Source organism: Lepidochelys kempii, chromosome 1 (genome assembly GCF_965140265.1).
Source record: "Lepidochelys kempii isolate rLepKem1 chromosome 1, rLepKem1.hap2, whole genome shotgun sequence".
Taxonomy (NCBI): domain Eukaryota; kingdom Metazoa; phylum Chordata; order Testudines; family Cheloniidae; genus Lepidochelys; species Lepidochelys kempii.
In genome coordinates, this window is record NC_133256.1 from 45699679 (window position 1) to 45721325 (window position 21647).

The 21647-nt window shown below is 46.1% G+C and overlaps 1 protein-coding gene across 7 annotated transcripts in view; it reads right to left on the minus strand.

Annotated features, from left to right (window-relative positions):
• The window catches only part of SLC7A1 (solute carrier family 7 member 1), a 62979-nt gene that overhangs the window by 7257 nt on the left and 34075 nt on the right, over nucleotides 1-21647 (minus strand). For 3 of the 7 annotated variants that reach the window (XR_012158531.1, XM_073340936.1, XM_073340947.1), the window contains 10 exons: nucleotides 21054-21437; nucleotides 17115-17273; nucleotides 13496-13670; nucleotides 11437-11564; nucleotides 9213-9435; nucleotides 8241-8380; nucleotides 6095-6197; nucleotides 2092-2303; nucleotides 1634-1800; nucleotides 225-333 (listed from right to left, as the gene is read on the minus strand). Coding sequence is in view for 4 of the 7 variants with exons in the window: in XM_073340936.1 (XP_073197037.1) it covers nucleotides 225-333; nucleotides 1634-1800; nucleotides 2092-2303; nucleotides 6095-6197; nucleotides 8241-8380; nucleotides 9213-9435; nucleotides 11437-11564; nucleotides 13496-13670; nucleotides 17115-17273; nucleotides 21054-21423 (1786 nt within the window). In the remaining 3 variants the exon portion in view is untranslated. Of the gene's footprint in view, nucleotides 1-224; nucleotides 1247-1633; nucleotides 1801-2091; nucleotides 2304-6094; nucleotides 6198-8240; nucleotides 8381-9212; nucleotides 9436-11436; nucleotides 11565-13495; nucleotides 13671-17114; nucleotides 17274-21053; nucleotides 21438-21647 lie in introns of those variants that run through there. The other 4 variants (XR_012158538.1, XR_012158532.1, XM_073340963.1 and 1 more) reach the window with 4 other exon arrangements.

The window sequence follows — 21647 nt, forward strand, 5'->3', positions numbered from 1 at the left end:
GCTATTTTTCACACTTATGGGCCGCTTAGTCTCAATAAAATGTTTTGGCAGCTAACACTAATCTTGCTAACGCTTGAGATCGTAGCAATATCCAGCATTGCAACTAAAGTCAATGAGGTTAACCCCTTAAAGACACACGGGAGGGCAGAATTTGGCCGTACACATTTAAAATAAGTTTGGTTTCTCAACCTCAAATGGCTAAAAAGACACATTTTTAAACTCACCCACGAACATCCAGACAGCAAACCGTATCCAGGTCCCTTTATCCAGCTGCATCATGAGATAAACATTCACAAAAATACTCAGAATAGGAAGTAAAGGCAAAAGAGGTACCTGAAAAGAAAGAGAGGCCAGTGACGTCCACAGGTCATGATACCACAGAGACATGAATGTCCCTTGTAAGCCGGAAGCTGTGCTAACGTCCAAGCCTCATCTGCCAGAGGCTCCTGGAGAAGCGATGAGTCTGTCAAAACGCAGCTCTCCATTCTCCAAGGTGAGGACCACCATGAGCACCAGCCCCGGGTGCGCAGAAAGCCCTTTGGCTTGGATTTTCCCTCCAGGTGACGCCACAAACTAATCATCTTCCTTCCAAAGCCCTTTCCACTATCCTGCTCTGATACTGTTAGCTGCACTGTCTTCATCCTCCCCTACCTGGGAGTCAGCTTTGGTTCCTCGCTGTCTTTTTCATCTCACATCCAGGACCCCACCTAATCCTGCTCCTCCTACAATTCATCCCCCTCCTCTGTGGCCTTCCTCTCTACCCGCTCTCCTTATCCCAGTCCACCCAAAGAGCTGCTGCCAAAACCATCTCCCTTCACTGCTGCTCTGCCCACATCATCCTATTTCTTGACTCTCTGCAAAAGATTCCTCTATTCCAGCCTCTCCTCTTCACCTCCTGGGCTCTGCGCTCCCACTTACATTTCAGCCCTCCTCTCTTCCACTTCCCCCTCCTGCTTCCTCTGTTCTGCCCCAAGTGCCACTCTTCTCACGCTCTCCTAACTTAGTGCCTCCCTGTCCACAGGACAGCCTCACAGTTAACATATGCAAAGCTCCTTCATTCTCCTACGTCAAAACCCTACCCATTCCATGGCACATTCCAGCTTCAGTGACCACGTGTTGCTTCCTTTCTGTACTGCACCGACTATTTGTTCTGAACTGAACCAGTTCGTGCTCACAGAACATAAGCCCCTCAGGGTTTTGATCTGTGATTTGCTTGGCTCAGCTTCTCTTGCTGCGCAGCACTCTGCTAGATAATACGAGAGAATGAAATCTGTCTCCAGGGGCTTGGTAGAGGGGCAGTCAGTTGTTAACACACTAATCTTTTGCTTTTGGGAATCTGGGTTTAATTTTGGTTTGGATCACAAGAGGAAAGTGAGTTTGGCGATCTCTGCCTCGCTCCCGCAGGACATCTCTCTACATATTCGAGGGTTAGTGCTGGAACAACAGGCGCGCTCGCAGTCAGGTTGGAGCTGCACGGGCAGTGGTGTGGGATGGCTTGCCCAGGGTCCCTGCCTGAACTAGGCCCACCTTTAGCCAAGAAGATCGGCCCCTCACTAATATGCACCACAATTCCCGCTCTCTTTTTTCCTCTCACACACAGTTCTTTGCCATTCCTTCTTCACAGGCTGCTTACCTTAAACGAGAGCTTGGTTTTGCTTTCAGGTTGTCTCCAAATAATTAAACTGACAATGAGGCAAAGGAGAACGAGCACGGCAATCATGACGATAGCCCCCGCAGTCCCTTTTATCAGCAGGTCTTTGCCAAGGACAGTAAAGCTACAGCAGCTGACAATAAGTAAACCTGAGAACAAGACGGGCCAATGTTTATTGAATTGTGACTGAGAAAAAAAATTGTAATTTCTGAGCCAGCCTCTGCATGTTCAACTTCACTGTTTGAGGGATTTATTTTTAAACCAGTCATTTAATCTATGGTTTTCTATGTCTGTTTTGTTGCCTCAGGCAAGCGTTTGGGCTCCAAAACAGTTAATCAAACGTATTAATTATCGATTAAGATGCCAAGAAGACTTTGAATGAGCTTCCCTAGACTGGCAGCTGGCTCACGGCAAGAGAGATGCCAGGTCACAGTACTCACCAATGATACAAGATGAGATGTTCACCACCAAACCAGAGAGTCTGGAGGGATCTGAGTTTGGGGGAAACAGAATGCCTTTTATGGAATATTTCTCCTCCTCTTCAGGCAGAAACGCAGCCTGCGATTCACTGGTGCTTGCAGACTCGTTGGTGTCTGGCTCCTCCGTTGTACTAGCCATCTGGTAGGCCAGGTTAGGCTGCTCTGGCTGGTACCTTGGAGAAGGAAAACAAAACCAAAAGAGCACTGCCTTGGTAGAGGGTACAGTAAACTGTCATCCAGAATTAGAAGAAAGCTTGCTCAGAGCTCTCCACATGGCTACGGACACCTGCGAGGCTTCAGAAGACATGCTGTGGCCAAAATTTACTGAAATGGGAGCCACACTGGCTACTTGTCTGGAGCCGAAGGGAACCATCTGGTATGCACAGTTGGAGGACACTGCTCAGGGATTAGGCAACTGGGGGTTGGAGCACACAAATGGGGGCTGGAGTATGGAATACATACTGTAGGCAGCAATCCTGGATTTGGGAGGAGCACGGACTAGATGTCCTAATAGGTCCTTTCCCACACTCTTGTGTTATCGTCCCAGAATTCAATGGTCTGTCCTTCAGCTGAGCAGAGGCTGCTCAGATCTAGATGGAGGATTGCACGTTGGGTCACATAGGCCCTGATTCTTGGGTGTGTCTGAGCTGTGCTCAGCAGAGGAACCAGGGACGGGAGACAAAGGTGGCTTTTATGTCACCTTTGAACGCTCCCAAATCCCTTGGGCAGCTGGAGACCAGTTCACCCCCTTGAGCAATTTAGAACAGCCTCAGGGCAGCTCTGTCACACCAGCTTCTAACAGACCCCCACAGGGCCATCACCCCAGTGGAGTAGCACCAAAACACAGTACCTAAGCAGTGGGTTGTGACAGTGAGTAATGGATATGGCAGTAGGGAACTGGCTGGCTCTTTTAATCATTCATTTCCAGACTTTCTAATGTTTGGGAGTTAATTTTGAAGGAACAGCTATTTCGGTCTGGAGGCAGGATAGCTGGACTAACAGCTAGACAGCTGGCATGCTGTAGCTGCTGTTTATTATACAAAACTTGATCATCTCACAGTTGCCTTGTCCTTGTTCCTCCCCCAACCCATCTATCTATTTGCTGTATCTGCCTATTGTCTCATGTCATATGTTAAGATGGTAAGCTGTCTGCAGCAGGGACTGGTTTTTATTACATGTGTCCAGTATCTAGTACAATGGGGACTTGATGACTGATCAGGTCCTACCACAACAGAAAGAAAAACTCCTCTAACACACGCTTTCACCCTTAACTCTCTTTTAACCAAGAGCCTTACTGGTGAATCTCCGTAGGTTTATAGCACCAGCTTCAATTAAAGGAACAGGCCATTTCAAAGGGCCCCTTTTAAATCTCTTCTTGCAGATGTATTTTAAATGAAGATGCATGTGGGATTTTGTAGATGTGCAAGCTCAGCAAGATTGCACCAGCAGTGAGAACCTCTAACAACTTACGCAGCAACTCAAACGCTGCAACATCAGGCAGCGAAGTGGGAAACTGAAGCTCAGCTGAACTCAGGCATCCATTCTTCAGGCCTGTAAGCAGCTGTGGCTTACAACACTAGCTCTACCGGGATGTGGCTGAGGCCTTGTGAGTGCAGCACTGCATGCCAGATGAAACACACAGCAGCTTGTAGCAGCAGACAAGGGAGCCACCTGCCCATCTGAAGGACTGGAAGGGAGCTGCTATTTTGCAGTTGCTACACAGGAGAGGAGATTGGGAAATAAAATGAAAACACAGGGGTGCCTGGACAGGGGAAATCCAGCGAGGAATAAATCCAGGCTTTGAATAAATGATAAATACTTTAAAGTCACCTGGCACCTTTCAACTCCAAGCTTTTTACAAACATGAGGGGCGTGGAATTTATAATTGCTCTGTGGAGCAGGAAAATATTATCATCCCCCTGGTAGCTGAGTAAACTGAGACACAAAGCAGCTAGAGACTCAGCTTTCAGGCGTGCTGACCATGAGCTTCGGTCAATGGGAGGTGTGGGTGTTCAGCACTTCTTTTTTTTTAAAAAAAAAAAAAGGCATTAAGGCCCCAATTCTGCAAACACTTATGCACATGCTTAACTTTACCACTATTACTTTCCTTAGCTTTACTATTTATTTACAGTACTGAAGTTCAGCACAGCATAAGTGTTTGCAGGATCAGGGCCTTAGTGACTTACCCAAGGTCTGTGGAAGAGTCAGAAATAGAACCACAGGAGCCCTGTGATCAGTTCTTGCTCTAATCATTGGACCCCATGGCCCCTAATCTCCTGAAGCACACGCTTTCCTACAGGTGGGAAGAAGGACAGAGGAAAACTACATAGTTCCTCCTCTAGGAATGTTTCCAAAAGACCCTGGGGCAGGATTTCTTCCCCCATCTCAAGGGATTTGTCTCCATGACCTCTGCAGCTCATCCCGTCCCCTCTCTTAGCAAGGCTCCACTGATAGGCATCCCCATACTGGCTTTTCCCCCCAGATCCCCACCTAACCAATGGCAGGGTACCTGGGCATGCAGTGAATCCTTGCACAAGGCAATGTGGCTTTACCACTGGAGTGGATTCCTTGGCGGTTCATGTAGGGGGAGCTGCGGCAGCAGAGCCCGGGGGCATCAGACATTTACAATGACTTGAAGTCTGGAATAGGTGTTCAGTGACCCCTTTCACCCATGAAGGAAAATTGGCTTTCTGGGTTTAAAACAGCTGACATTTAAACTGAGGCCAAAAGGAAAAATCTCCACACAAAAAAAGGCTTATGATGAAATGACAGCCTTGGTCCTGCAGCGTCCTCGTCTTACCTCCCCCTTGGTGTCAGTGGTGGGTGTTGCAAAAGGGTGGGGGCAAGGGGGGGATGGAAAAAAAAAGAGGCAGATGATCTTGCACATTGTACTTTACTGAGCGCCTGCCCGCTTGTCCCCCAAGGCTGGCTTAAGCCTCCACAGCCACCCTGTGCCTGCAGGCAGCTGAATGCCACTGGCTGCCTTGGGATCTCTTGGATATTATTAACGAGCCAAACCAAACCAAACCACACCTGGGGAGGAGAAAGAGTGAGGAGAGAGCGGCTTAAGGCATTGGGCACGAAAAGCCCCTTTGCTCTTTGTTCTTTGCAAGGAGAATTAGGTCCAATTCCCTTTGCAAAGAAATAATAATAATAAAAAAGAAAGAATGCAAAATCTGAGCTGTGCACCCACCACCCAGAGCAGTTGGGGAAAGGAGGCACTTTGCTGAGGGGGTGGGAGGGATTTGGGTTGTAACTGCACCAATGACGTGCCTATTCAGTGCTTTGCGTGGAGAGCGAAGGAGGAGGCTGGCTGCCTTTAGGACTTTGTATCGCACCCCTTTTGAACAGAGTTGTATCAATTCAGGGTTGCCAGCGCATTTTATTTTGTAGCAGATGCTAATAAGGAAGGAGGATCTAGACAGCGAGGTTTGCAAGCCCACCCTGGACAAAAAGGAAAGTCATTATGGAGGGTTCAGTCCAAGGTGTCGAACGGATTCTGTGTTGTGCAAATAATAACTGCCCAGTGGGGACAGGGTTGTGAGTCCCCGATGAGCGCTGCCCAGAGGAGGCAGATTGCAAAGTAAATGAACACAGGAGATCTCCCACAGCACTACACTCCTGCTCAGATTTGGGTTGGGCTGGATGCTAAGTGGGTGGGCCGCAGCCCACCCAGGCCCACCCATGGCTATGCCCCTGTCATGTGTTGGCACGTGTGCTACATTTGAGGATATTTTGTGTTCCCAAGAGATGATTCTTTGTGCAGGGTTCCAGGATATCATACGAACATAAGAGCAGCCATACTGGGTCAGACCAAAGGTCCATCTAGCCCAGTATCCTGTCTTCCAACAGTGGCCAATGGCAGGTGCCCCAGAGGGATGAACAGAACAGGGAATCATCAAGTGATCCATCCCTGTCGCCCATTTCCAGGCTCTGGCAAACAGCTTGTCACATTAATCCATACCTCAGTACCAATACACAGGCAGCCACCATGGAATAAGCCAGCAGGGTCCCGATGGACATAAGATCCACAAGATCTTTCAGGTCGAAAAGAAAGGCCATGGCAGCTGAGGAATGTGGAAAACAGAAACTGATAAGCTTGCAGAAGAGTCACATTATGGGAGTGTCAAATTCAATACAGTTGAAGCAAGACCATTGCTCTGTCTTCAGATCTGCACTGAGAGAAACCCCAAGGACACATTGGGCTTTGCAGTGTCTCTTGTGAAAGGAGAGATGTGACTCAGGTGTAATGAATACATACCAAACTCTTTATTGCTGCTGATTGCCACAGACAGATCCTGTATTTCTCTCTGGTTCCCACACTAACGCAGCCTAGAATGACTCTAAGAGCTTTGTTTGGTCTCCAAAACACTTCCCTCCCACCTTATAATCTGGAAACAAGAACCAGACCGTGGCAGATTGGCCCTCTTCTAATCAGGCAGGGAACAGAACAGACCCAAAGGGCATTCCAGGAGGAATTAGTCAAAGCTCAGTAACTTGTTAACAAATGCTAAGGCCACAGGGCAGATTCCTGACACAGTTACCTACTAGTATCTGCCCACCTCAGGCTGCTAGGTAAAGGCTGTATACAGCTCAAGAGGAGGTGGGGTGCGTAACACAGGAAAGAAACATTCCAGTCTCTTTCTGTCTGTGACCCTTCTCTGCCTGTAATGTTTGCTCAAGTTTACAAACCCCACAGAGGTTTTATCATCATGTTGGTAAAAACGTGTGGAAAAGACATGACCGGAGTCCCTGGGACTAATCACATCAGGAAGGGGAGCAGGCCTTGGCCGTGCATTGCAAACTCATTTTTGGGAGGTGTCACAGGGTAAGTTGGGCCTTAAAGAAGAGCTCAGGCCCCAGCTCCTGCTTTTCCTCCCAGATCAGGTGACTTCAGGCCACAGGAAGGCCTGATGGGGAAGAAGGCAGGACAATATAAGGCTCCTTTCTGGTCCAGGAGTGAGCAAGCTGGGGAAGGATTACTGATTTTGTGTGATGAAGGTTGATTGGTGGAGACCCACTGAGAAGAGATACTCTGGTCCCAGTGGGGGGCGGGGGGCGGTGAAGGGGGGGTGAGGGAGGACTGTTAAACCCTGCACCAGGGCAGGATTAAGACATAGGGGCACTACAGGCCTGTGCTTAGGGCCCGAGCTCCTAGGGTCACATGATCATGTTACAGCAAAGCATCATGCCACCCATCCAGCTGGAGGATGGCTATTTCTACCGGCCATGCATCTTGATCAGAAAGTTAAACCAATGCCCCCATAGGAGTCTTTAAAAAGAGCCATATGGAGCTTTAGAAAGGAGACCAGCTAAACACTTGGAAGACACTAAAGAAAAATATTATAAAAATAACCTTAAAGCTGAGACCCAGGCTCAGCCCCCACAACTAAGGTCAGAGTTTCATAAGAGCTGAAATGACCGCAGCAGCCACATGTGGCGCATCCAGCATCAATTGCCAGTCCCAGCTCTGGGGCTGGGGGTAACGCGGAGATGCAAGCACAGAGTTAGGTGTTAACTATTTAGGGAGTTTTTGCTTTTCTCTGATAGCCGGGAGGCTAAACTTCTCAGATTTGTGAGGGTTGGGAGGCAATCTTACCAGCTGTAAGAAACTGGTTAACAAATGCGTAGGCCACAGAGCAGATACCTGACACAGTTACCTACTCTTATCTGCCCAGCTCTGGCTGCTAGGTAAAGGCTTTATACAGTGTCTGTGGCCATGGTACATAGGCACAGGCAAGTCTACAGCCACAGGGACGCTGAGTTGGGCTTGTTCACCTTCTGCACGAAGCTAGTTTTTTTTAAAACCCACAGCGGTGCTCTGGGACAGGAACAGTGAGTGGAGTACGGTGCTACTTGGCGTGAGTAAGGAAGGCAGTAGTGGGTTCTAAGAGAGACCCCATGAGAAAGATCTATATCCACATACAAAGATATTTTGTGTTTCCCTAGTCCTGGGCTATTCAGACTTTGGGAACCCAGAACTAAGCTCAGGAAGCCATGCTGTGGAAATACAGAACACAATATGGAGAACTAGAGCTGAGTTGCTGTATTTTCCCAATAGAGGACCATATTTTTGCTTTCTGTGGATTCATGCAACCCTTGGCACTTACCTGCCACAGCCCCTGAAGTTACCGTAGCTATTGCTGGGGTTTTGGTCCTCTTGCTGACCGTAGCCAAACATCTAAACAGCAGTCTGTCTTCTGCCATAGCATAAATTACTCGAGGCATCGGAAACATGGAGCCAAGAAGGCTAAGGAGAGAAAAAGGCATTATCTACTAGTACAGCTCTCATAGTACACACGGGCCGAAGGCAGAAAAATGGAAGTGCGTTCATCGCAGCCCAATAGTGGAATGGCTTTAGTTAACAAAGCTTCAATTCCAAGGTCTTCCCCAGTGCTGCCCCCACTACACAGACATACTACTTACTACTGGGAACAAGACGTCGGATGTGCAAATTTGGATACCTAAAGCTAGCCACTTAGGCCCAGATCCTTAAAAGGTCCTTAAGCACTTAACTCTCATTGATTTCAATGGCGTTAGGTGCCTACAACCTTGGAGGATCTGTGCCCTACATCCAGATTTCGACTCCTGCATGGAAGTGGCCTGATTTTCAGAGGTGAGGAACACCCAAAAACCCCACTGGTTCCATGGAGCTGCTCCCACTTACATCTGGTCTGTCTGAGTCAGTCGTGTCTTGTTTCCCCAGGGCTACTGGTAAAGGAGTGCTTCTTTTTTATGTATTCAAGAGATACACTGTTTCAGATGGTCCTTAAGATGGAGATTTCCTGAGTCACAAATGGGAGCTTGCAGCTCTGAAACCAATTCTAAGAATTTGTTTGAACCCTTTGACACAGGGTGAAATCCTGACCCTTTTGAAGTCAGTGGGGCCCGGATTTGACCCAAAGGGCCTGAATCCTCTGGCACTTACCCCAGCATAGATCCAAGTAACATCACTGAAGTCAGTGGAGTTACACCAGTGTAAGGGACATAGGACTAAGGCCCTTAGCTCATAACACACAGAAAGAGGAGACAATGGAAATACAAATCTGCACTGAGAAGGGTACAAGACAATAGCATCTCACCTAGTAGAAAGGGCACAAAGTGAACCAACGGCCACTGCATAGTTGGCACCCTCCCAGCCCACGTATTGGAATGCATTGGGTAAAGGACTGTTTGGATCAAGCAAGTAGTAGGGCATCATGAGCGTGAGAGCAGCTGACACGCCAAAGTAAGCAACGAAGCAGATCAGGAGTGAGGCGACGATGCCAATGGGAATCGCTTTCTGAGGGTTTTTCACTTCTTCGCCTAGAACAAAGACAGTTAAGTTACAGCCACAGAAAACAAAGAGACTAATTCAATGAGACTCACAGGCGAGGAGGGGCTTTCAAAGGAGCCAGGGAGAGTAAGGTGGCCAGGTACTAATGACAGTCAAGAGGAGCCAGGTGCCTGCCTGCCATTTATGTCCCTGGAGATCTTCCTCATAATCATTTCCTTAAAGGGAACTGCCAACACTTTGTGTGACAAGTTTTAGAGTTGAATGTCTGAAAAGAATCATTATCACTACAATTCAGATAGCCAGCATTCGTTCCAAAAGAGGGCTGTGTGCTTCAACCCCGATACAGTTGCTCTCATCTTTAATTCAGAGGGGCATCGGGCACTCTGAATCAGGTTCATCTCTGGTGTAAATTCAGTGAGTTCAGAGAAGACTTTGGTCCTAGGTGCCCCAGCAGGTCAAAGGGAATGGAAGGTGCTCTGCTCCTATCAGGAAGCACTTGAGCTAATTGGAAAAATGGACCAAAAAAATTCTCTGTGGAAACTATCAGTCGCTTTCCTTCCACAGGTTCCAAAGAGGGGGGCTGGATTTTCATGTATTCAAAATTCTGTGAAAATGTATCCATTTTGGTTTTGACACGTCATAGATTCATAAAGTCCAAGGCCAGGAGGCGATCACTGTGATCATCTAGTCTGACCTCCTGTATAGCACAGGCCATAGAAGTTCCCCAAAATAATTCCTAGAGCAGATCTGTTAGGAAAACATCCCAGCTTGATTTAAAAATCGCCAGAGATGGAGAATCCACCATGATCCTTGGTAGGTTGTTCCATGAAGAATTATCCTTACCGTTACAAATGTATGCCTTATTTCTAATCTGAATTTGTATAGCTTCAACTTCCAGCCATTGGATCAGGTTATACCTTGCTCTGCTAGATTGAAAAGACCATTATTAAACGTTTGTTCCCCATGTAGCTACCTACAGACTGTGATAAAGTCACTCCTTAACCTTCCTTTTGTTAAGCTAAATCGACTAAGCTCCTGGAATCTAATAATATAAGGCAGGTTTTCTAATCCTTTAATCATTCTCAAAGCTCTTCTCTGAACCCTCTCCAATTTATCACCATTCTTTTTTTCCATTCTTTCTCCTCTCTAGCCTCCATCTCAGTTTCTTTTATTCATTTTATTCCGGGGGAAATAAAGAGGAGAAAACTCCACAAAACCTACGTTTCCATATTATGAAACCGAAAATTTTGAAAACAAATGTTTTGCCAGAATTTCTAAATTTTGAAAAAAGGCCATTTTTCTAGCCCCAACCCAAAAAAACCCCCAAAAACCCCACCATTAAAACCTGTGACTAGCCAGCTCTCTTGAGCACCTTGTAGATCAGGACCCATGAGGCCAAGAGCCTGTCTCAAGGACACACAAGGTGACCGTATCAGAGCTGGGGACAGAATCCTGTCTCCTGACTCCCAATCCTGTACTTAGCCCAAGATCATTTCTCCCCACTGCCCCACACTTCAGCATAGCACACTGCTGCATTTCCTGGTTTCAACTAGGACTCAGTGCAGTGGAAGCCTATTCTTGAAGTTTTACAAACCAACAGAAAATGGGAAGTCCTGGAATTTCACAAGAATAAAGAATGGAAGGGCACCACCTGGATGTGCTGTTCAGTGAACGAAATCAGAAATATTATTTAGTTGCATTGTAGTAGCAACTAGAGGCTCCCAGTCAGGATCAGGGGCTCAGTGTGCTGGCAACGGTACAAATCCAGAATAAAGGATATTCCCTGTCTCAGAGTGTATAATGCAAGTCTTAAATTTAGAAAAAATAGGCAAGAGAAGAAGATGGATGGGTGACCCTAAAACTGAAAAGATGAAGTGATCCCACAGGACAGCCAGTGCACAGCATGATTTCCTGATTCAGCTGAAAAGAGGTTTGAGTTATTTGTAAATTGTGTCATGTGAGGTTACTGAGGGCAGCCAAGCTCATAATGGGAAACAAGTGTTCTCTCACAATGAGAGCTTTCTGCTTACCTGTGGTGGCAATACAGTCAAATCCTACGAAGGCGTAAAAGCATGTGGCCGCCCCCGAGAGGACTCCACTGAATCCAAAGGGCATAAAGCCCCCAACGCCACGCTCCAGATCTCCTACCTGTGTTTGACTGAAAAGAACGAGAGATCAGGAGAGGTTCTGCCTCGGTACAGACTCCTATCTGAAGTGCGTTCCTGTAACAGAATCCACCATAACTGGAGCTGGAGGGAGTGTGGTTTCAGGTACACATGGTCAACAGACCTATAGAGGACAGGATGGCATGTACTACAGCTTACACTACATAGAGATTTGAGTCAGCCTGTGACCGGCTCGGGAACCCTTTGAACACTCAGCATTTAAGGCTTGTTCAGATCGTCCATGGTTTTCTAGGGTTTATTAACATGGCTGAGGTGGGAGGAGGAGTGGGGAGGAAAGACTCAACTTGGTCTCCTAACATCTCAACCTGGCAAAAAGTTTAAACTTATTGAATTCTGAAAATGGTGAATGGATACAAATGCTCAAAGGAAGTTTACCCACTTTCAGGCCCTCCGCTGATCTTCTATTTTAAACAAAAGTTTATTTTAAATAACTCTGGCCAAAATATGGCCTCATCAGATTTTTATTTTCAAATATTACATCTCCTGCTTACTATTGTAAAGATTTTTAGGTAGGCCCTAAATCCTGAACAGACTTAAACCCGTGCTGCATTCTGAGCAGTCCCATTGTAGTAAACAGGGCTACTCTCAGAGTGTGAGTTAAGCACATGCATAGATTGCAAGTGATCAGGGCGCAAAGGAGGTGGCCTACAAATGCAATCATGAGTCACATGTTCTCACACTGGCCTCCAGTTTTGGTTGTGTAAATAACTGTGGGCACAACTTTGCGCCTATAATTAAGGCATTAATAAAAATTAAATTAGGGCCATTAAATAATCTAAACCCTGGATTTGTCAATTCAGCTATATAGACAGCTAAGTCCCCTAAGCTTTGGAAGCCCCATTACATGTGAAAATAATTTAGACAGTCCAATGTTGATGTTTCTGGAGATGCAGCTAAACTATGCACAAACCCCAGCTCCTCTGGCACATGTCACCAAAATGCAAATCTAATGGGTTAAAAAGCTATAACTAAAGTGAATAATTATCACGACATGCAGGGCAATGCTGGTGCTGAGTCATGCTGTGTCCTTTTCTACAGAGGGAATTATTTACCAGAGAATAAGTCCACTATGGGCTGAATCCTGAAAACCGAATGAGGCCCATTAAAGGCCCTACATGCATCTGAATCAAATGGTTGCAGTGCAGAGGGGTGGGCAGGATGTGGGGAACCCAGGCCAGGGGCCTGCACCACTCCAGCTTGCTATAGAACTATGCTTTTTGGGATTTCCCTGCACTCCAGCACAAGGGGCTCAGGTAGAAAGCCAGGTGATCAGTCCCAGGTTTAGGAAAAGAGAGGGATAACTTGATAGTGCTGAAGTGTGCACAGTGATGACAGCGTTACTAGAAGTGGAACGAGCCATTAGCTTCACAGAAAATCTCCTAGTAAATGTACGGGTTTAAATGACTCAAGCTGGACAACGACCATTTAAATGCCTTCCAGTACTGTATATATGCCCAAGCTATGGTGGAAAACAACTAAAAAACATTTCACTGGTCAAATGATTTCAGAAACTGTAGGATTCATCCAATGTAAGCACTTAGGAGATGTTGTTACAGAAACAGAGCTCAACCTTAAATTCCTTATTCAGAGCCAGACTGTGTCCATGTCCCTCTCACCCTCCTAGCAAATAGATCCTCACAGAGGTTTTCTCCCACAGGGCCTCCCAGCTGTGTTTTTAAACATGGGTGATCTAGTTCTAGTCCCAAGTGTCTAGTCAACCCTCTCTCATGCAGAGCTCCCACTGACATTCATGGAATTTCTGCCTGAGTGCAGACCGAATGACCACTTGGCAAAGCCGTGAAATTTGGCCCATAATGACTACACGTGAATCTCTGAGGTGGTCCCTGAAAACAGATCGACTTGACTACGCAAACCTGAGAAGAGAAGAAATGCTGTGACATACTTGTTTCTAGGTGAATCATTGGTCGTGTTATAGATGTCGTCGATGGTGAGGTACCAGTTTTTGACTGATCCCTTCACAAAACCTGACACCATAACAAAGCCGAGGACGAGAACGTTGATGCAGGTGAATATTTTGTTAACCATTGCAGATTCTTTCACTCCACAAGTTAAAAGCCCTGGAAAAATTACAAAGAACAATCATCAAAGGGGTAGTCATGTTAGTCTGGATCTGTAAAAGTGGCAAAGAGTCCTGTGGCACAGGACTCTTTGCCGCTTTTAAAGAACAATCAGACATTCCTTCAACAACAGCACATGGCCCAGCCACAGCAGAGCAAAGGGAAGCCCTCACTTTTTGTGCATGTTTCTCTCACTGCATTATTGTGCTAATAAAATACCATTTAAGTGGTCTCTCTACACTGGAAAGCTGCTAGGTTGAGTAAAAGTCTAATACAAAAAGATAGGGCCCAATCCTGCAAACCGTATTTTTCATGAAAACAGTCTTATTAAAGTCAATAGGACTGAGCCCTTAGTAAATACAAACTTCATTCAGAGACCACAGATCAGATTAGCTCTAAGCCTTGGAGAAAGCATCACTGGTGGTTTTTGTGAAGTAGCTCTTTGTGGTCATGCAGTCCCTGACTAAAGAGTAGAAGTCAGCAATACCAGCCATCTTCAACACTTCCTTGTATCATGGTACACTGGTATCATGCCAGTGTAGGGATCGGACAAAGCAGGTCAGTTATCTGACACTTAAATTGAATGAATCATAAGAACGGCCCTACGGGGTCAGACCAAAGATCCATCTAGCCCAGTATCCTGTCTTCCGACAATGGCCAATGCCAGGTGCCCCAGAGGGAATGAACAGAACAGGTAATCATCAAGTGATCCCATCCCCTGTCACTCATTCCCAGCTTCTGGCAAACAGAGGCTAAGGACACCATTCCTGCCCATCCTGGCTAATAGCCATTGATGGACCTATCCTCCATGAATTTATCTAGTTTTTTTTTTACCCTATTATGGTCTTGGCCTTCACAACATCCTCTGGCAAGGAGTTCCACAGGTTGACTCTGTATTGTGTGAAGAAATATTTCCTTTTGTTTGTTTTAAACCTGCTGCCTATTAATTTGGTGACCTCTAGTTCTTGTGTTATAAATCACAGAGGAAGAAGCCATGGGGAAAATCCTGACCCCACTGTAGCCAAGGGAAGTTCTGGCATTGACTTCGCTGTGAGCAAGTTTTCAGCCCATTTCTTAAAAAACTTTCATCTTGAGGAATAGCATGTTTTTAAAAGTGTGAGCAATAACGACAATGAGTCAGCACTCTACATTCAGAATAACAGATTTTGTTTCTCTTTTTCGATCTTTAGCTAATAACTAGAATTCCTACTCCCTTGCTTGCTGTTTAAGAAAGAGGTTACCTGTGTAACCAAAATCTAACATGTAGTCTTAGTGATAAACACCAACATGAGGTGTGAGCAGTGCTTAATTTCTAATGGAAGAGGCGCTGAGACTCAAGCAATTAGGTGCCAGGGCTCAAGCAATTTTTTCACATTCATAACTGATGCCGCAAACCGAGAGGTGCCGGGGCTCTGAACTGCCAAGGCTAGAGGTGCCGGGGCTCAGCCCTGGCACAAATTAAGCACTGGGTATGAGGAGGGGGAGGGAAACACTATGATGGGGACCAGGATTTGGCCAACAGTGAGTTTATTTCACTCACAAATGTGGAATTCATAGATTATATGGTGAGAAAGGACTGTTGTGATTGTCTGGTCTGACCTCCTATACAACAAATGCCCAAGTTTGTCTTGTTTAAATAAGGAAATAAGCCATGAAATAGGCGGTGGACATAGCAGAAGGTCTAGATAAAGCAGGGTGGGCAACCAGAAAATAAGAAATCAAGCACCAAAAAGGAGGTGATTTCGAGAGCTGAGACAGGCATAAACTACAGGGCATATATACAGTGGCAGAGCTAATAGAAGGGCGGGGGGGCGGGGAGGGAGGGACCACGGGCTTTAGGTGTATGTGTAGCACCTTTTTCACAGGGCTGGAGCGAGAGTCTGCCCTGCGCTCACCTGGCAGCAGCAGCTGGGACCAGCTCCTTGCTCCAGGCATTGTGACATGAAGCAGAGGGACATAGTGCTACGTGGTGACCCTGTGTGCCAACACCACTCAGTCAGATTTGACCCGGCCGCCCCTCTGTCATGCTGGGCCAAACCTGAATGTTGCTGTGAGCTCGTGCGCCACGTTACAACGTCAGGAGTGAGGAGCCAGTCCCAGCCTGGGAGCCGGGAGCCACCACGGCTGTGTGGTGTGGAGTGGGCTTGTTCTCCAGCCTGCCACCAATGGCCCAGTTGCAAAACCTAGCCCTGCCACTGCTTACATGTGGCAATAAAGCTGCTTATTCTGAAGCTTCCTGAAGCTGCCAAGGTTTAGCCTGTTTGCAAAGTTTTCAAAATCAGAAGAGTTTTCCCATGCAGCAGGAAAACGCTGCTGACTCAGTTTTACTCTCAAATAGCAGTGAGTGAAACTCTACAGATAAAGAAATGGAAGAAAGCACATGCGTTTGAATACTGATCCAAAACAAACCCAAATGGAACCTCAGGAGGCAAATTCTGATCAGTCAGACCACTTTATATCGAGATTAACAGAGTACAGAATGTGTCCTCACATCATCTAACTCAGAGCTCAACACTTCAAGTCCTGTACAGGAGGGGTTCCGATGGACTCCATAGGAGTTCCACACTCATCAAAGGGCTTGCTAGTTCAGGGCTCTCGGCTGGGAACCTCATAAGAACATGGTTCCTTGTGAGAGTTCTGACACTTCCTGCTTCTGATCAGGCCTAAAGTATTGCAAGAAGAGCCTCTGTTGTGGTATCATGATATCGCCTACCCGCTAGGAATCATACAGGTGCAGGAAAATGATTTTCTTTTAATTAATATGAAGTTTGACAAAGTTTTGAAAGGTTCAGCTGATACCTGGGTGAAAGTTCAGCTGGGTTTTCATTTTAATTCCTGCTCTTGTACAAAATACTCCCTGCATTCCGATCAAAAACCAAAGACATATTTTGCATGTTATGGAAAGAGAGAAACCAGTTTATTTTTCATGCAGAATTATTTCTCTTGAGTCCTGCAATCACTGCTGCAAATTGAAGTCCACATATTTTAAAATAAACAGTCATGCACCAGGGTGTTACTTAGTTCTGTCCTTTCCCCCCACATTTTCCTGGCCAGTGTGCTATATAAACTGGCAGATCATCAGAGTGGGAGTTAGCGTAATAGAACAGAGTCCCTCTGCGGTAGTTTAAAAAAAATTAAAGCCCTCCATACCTGTCTCAGGGTAACAACTCTCCCTGTCTTACTCTACATGGTATAAAGATTGATTGTTTCCAAGTTTTCCTGTAAACACCTTGGATGCTCCCCTAATGAAAGAGCTTGCAAACAGGATGTGCAGAGTCTGAACTCCAGAGCTGCTAAATAGGTCAATCCGACACTTTGGGCAAACAAAGGAGCCTTTAATAAATTGTCCAAAATAAATGAGGGCGTTTGCTTGTCCATCAAAAGCAAAGAATGAAATTACAGAAAAGGAACGTATTGTCCCAGCAACCTTCCCAAAGGTTTTACCTGTTAAGATGAAGATGATGAACACGGAGAAGATGTCTGGATATTCTGCTAGCACCCCCGGAGCGTTCATGGTCATGTGCTTTTGGCAGAAGCGCTCGATGTGCTTGCCTGTGAGTTCATCAAACGTCGCGCTCCATGCTCTGGCCACGCTTGATGTTCCTACCAGAAAACAGGAAGGACGCAGAGCACTTTTCATGACTAGAAAATATTTCTAAATGAGCAGCACTACGTAGGGCAGAGCTGACCCCTGCTATTCAGTTAGAAGGGGCAAACAGTGAACCCTCCCCCACAGGTCCACTTGGAGGTTCGGCTTCTCTACAAACCCAAATCTCAGAAGACAACTCCTCCTGCAGAAGACCTAGCCTAGCAATTGCTTACCCTCCCCCCAGCAGCCTTCATGCCCCCAAGACCCCTTGTGCAGAAACCGCTTCTCACACTGTAATAAACCACTGACTTCAAAGGCATTCCGCTAGTGTAGACGTTGGTGTGAGAGGAGAAAGAGGCACTAAGACGGGAAAAGGGGGATGAGCAGGTTAGCAGGAAAAGCAAATCACAGGAAGGTATAAGATATACCAGGCCTCCTCCTTTTAAGTCACAGTGTTTCCCCAGTGCTGCCCATCCCTCCCGTGAGCAGGAACAGCTCCCACTGACTGAATGGGAGTTGAAGGCAAATGCAACCTGATCCCTGCTCTGCAATTCAAACCTAGGTTTACAGGGAGATAAAATCTGCTCAGTCACACTGCTGAAAATCGAGAGAGACTCTACTGATTCCGGCTGACTCAATGGGAGCCAGGTCAGTCCTTAACAGAGAGCAAAGCAGGCCCCATGTATTTCAAACCCAATTCTTGAGCAACTGAGCCACCCCCCAGCTTGAAGCATTGCCTAGGAAATAGAAGCTATCATACAAAATAAGAGAAATCCTGGAGTGCTGGGTAAATTCATATTCAAGTTCTACAGCAGGGACAGAAAAATACCTCACTGCAAGACAAATGCTGAAATGCAGTTCGCAAATTCGGACAAGGTGTAAATAACTTTGGAGCTTTTGAAGATTAAAAATCCCTCAACACTCTTTCAACATTGACACTTCCTTTCCTTCTCCTGACTGTCTAACCTCTTCAAGTGCATGCATGTAATGCACATCCAAGGAGCTACAGAACAGACCAGCATTCAAATTGGGTTTTATCTAGGGTTTTTTTGTTTTGTTTTGTTTTTTAAATATATATCCTCAAAACTGTGGTTTAGGCTCCAGAAGTTCCCCATTGCTGACAACAGGTGCAGCTGATCAAAGGCTGACCATGCTTCAGATGCAAGTGTAGTAGACAGGGATCAACATCGTTCAGTGCCATTCCAGTAGCTGTAGCCAAAACCTCCTGAGACACAATGAAGTCCCAGTGACTTCAACAGGATGAAGTGTAGCAGTAGGTACTACTCCAAGGAGTGAGTATTGGCAGGGTTAGGCCCCACCAATGACCCCTTGTGACTATATAGTACCATTTTTTATAAAACTTTTCACCCTAACAACTGTAATTTTTTCACTGTTAACACTGATGTGAAATCGCTCTTACAACTGAAAATGAAATTAATACCAAGAACGAGAATTCTAATTGAAAATACGGGCTGACAAACTAATTCTCACAGATCCACTATTTAGCCAAAAAGACCTGAGTGAAGGTCTTGTGATCATTATAAACTAATACAGCTGTGCAGGAAAAGATAGGGCATAACTGAGTCCTGCAGGGCTTGCCCATATCTCAAGTCCAAGCACAAGGGGCTAGGAGAAAGCAAGCTCCCTTATCATCTGTCCCTGTTTTCTCAGACCCATTTAGCAGGGCATCACCCCCCTCTAACAGACATTGATGAGCTATAGCCTTGGCCTAGGCCAACATAGGTAGGTCTTTTTGCTCAGGCAGTAAAGGCTCAAGCCACAGGGCCCCAGTTCAATCCCCACAAAGGTGTTGTGTTACAAGTCACTACTCCCTCTTGTGAGCAAGCTGGCAAAGAAGGGAATGGAGTAGGGTGACCACCCATCCAGAATTGAGCAGGACAATGCTGAAATGCAGAGTTCAAGTCTGAGTCCTGGGCTGCATGACTCTGGGATAGGGTTGCCAATTTTGGTTGGCTGTATCCCCGGAGATTTCATCACATGACATAATCTTTAATTAAAGATTAATCTTTTAATTCCTGGAGACTCCAGGCCAATCCTGGAGGGTTGGCAACCCAACTCTGGGACAGCACTTGTCCCAGATTCCCTGCAGTGCTGCTCTGTGCCCAAGGCTCAGGGGTGGTGCCAGCCTTTTCCCGGGGGGGTGGGCTGAGGCGGGCCCCCTCTTGCCATGAGGCTCTGCCCCCTGCTCCACCCGCCCCAGGTCCTGCCTCTGCCCAAGCCAGAAGCTAGAGCTGGACAGTAATAAGAGCTGCCCAGGGAGTTCAGGCCACTGTGGGAAGCCCTGGAACTTCCACCTACCCTAGGCGGTGCACCTTGGCAGGCGGGGACAGGCCCATCTAAGCCCAGATCCTATGATTAACTTTGCTCAAGTGAATGTGTTTGCAGGATCAGGACCATGAGACCCTATCTAGCCCTAAATCCCCCAGACAGCTTCTGCTTTATTGGTGCTCTCATACCGTGGTGATAAAGGCCACATAAGTACAGTATCTAGATAAACGAGAACTGCTGGACTACAGAAGTCTTCTGTTTATTGCCACAATTAAACCCTGGAGGATGCATCTGTAAGAGGTAATTAACATTTTTTTATAGAACAAAACACCTTGAGAGGAACCTATTTTGGATATTGGGGGGGGGAGGGAAGAGGAGGATCAGTTTGTTTGGAGTTTTTTTAAACTACATGTTATCCCCTTCCTGACATCAACCCAATTCAAAAAGAATATCCGAACACTAACTTCTGGGCATCTTACCTGTCACTCTCTCATTTTATACACAAAATCTAGAATGTAAAGAGGTTTCATGTAACATACAGAATGGAATCAATACTAGCCAAGACAAGCAGCACTTATGTTACCAAGCAAGTCTTTATCTGATTTCCAGGGTGCCTGGCAGGAGATCAATCTCAGTTTTAATGGTAATATTTCCCATAAAGTAAAAATTAACCCCCCCGCCTTCCCCTAATAATATAATAGCAAATTGTTTGTCATTGTAGCTAATGGAGTTCTTCCCTTAACTGGTATGGTGATTTCAGCCTGAGCTCTGGCGCCATGACAAGTGGCACCATAATACATTTGAAACGTTTGATAACTTGATTAAATGGACGAATCTTTAATTAACCAAAACGGTTTCTTTTTAAACCTTAGAAGTGTGCACTGAGTTGTCCACTTACTCAGGGCCTGAGCCAAAGCCCATTGTAGTCAACCAGAGATTTTTCCATTGACTTCAAAGGGCTTTGGATTGGGCACTGGACTGAAATCAGCAGAAGTTAGGCACCTAATAGCTGTGAAAATTTGAGCCTGAGTGCTGCAACCCACACTGAGCCCAATCCTGCACCCAGTAAAGTCAATGCAAAATACCTACTGATTTCAATGGAAGCAGAACTGGGTCCTTAATCATAGATACTGAAGCAGTGAGAAGCTGACCCCCCTGCCAGCTGAACATCAGATTTTTCTTCCATAGCAGAAGGAAAACTCCTGATTCCTGGTAGATAGCTAGCAGGTCCTCAAGCCAAAATTGCATAAATCCGTTTAAACTAAAGGAAGCGGGAGTGGCAACCTGGCATTGATCCAAACTGTTAACCTATAATATTTACCAAGTTCACTGAATTTCCAGAAAGAGCTCTGAAATGCTCAGATCTGGAGGCTGCTGTAGGTGCAAGGTATTCTGTAGTTTCTATTTTTATAATAATCTGACTGTGCAAGTGAAAGTTAGTGTACAAATAAGACAGGCATTCTGGATGAATGCTACAGTATTTCTGCATGCCCCTCAGTACTTACCAATCACATAAGAAAGAATTAAATTCCATCCAGTGATGAATGCCCACAGCTCACCCACAGTCACATAGCTATAGAGATAAGCAGACCCAGTCTTTGGAACTCTAGCACCAAATTCTCCATAACAAAGTCCAGCCAACACAGAAGCCAATGCAGCAATCAAGAAAGAGATAACAATCGCAGGTCCCGCGTTTTCTCGTGCCACTGCTCCAGCCAGTACATAGACGCCCGCACCAAGTGTGCTACCTACACCGAGAGCTACCAAGTCAAAAGTGTTGAGGCATCGTGACAGCTGGCTCTCATCTCTGGTCCAGTCCACAACTTTCCGGCGAAGCAGCTTCTTTCCAAAACTGAGAAGTCCTTGGCAACCCATCCTTTTGTGGAGACCTGTTAGAAAGATGCTGCATAATTAGTTAAACCAGCAGTAACTCAGGAAACGTCATCTCTGCATAGTAATACCATACTGCTCTTGTATTTAAAGAACAAAACCTTTTCACTTTACACCTTTTGACTCTACAAACTGGCTGCCTGGGTCTTCAGAGTTTTATCTGCTTAGTGCACAGTCAAATCACTCCTGTTCATAGAACAACATATATG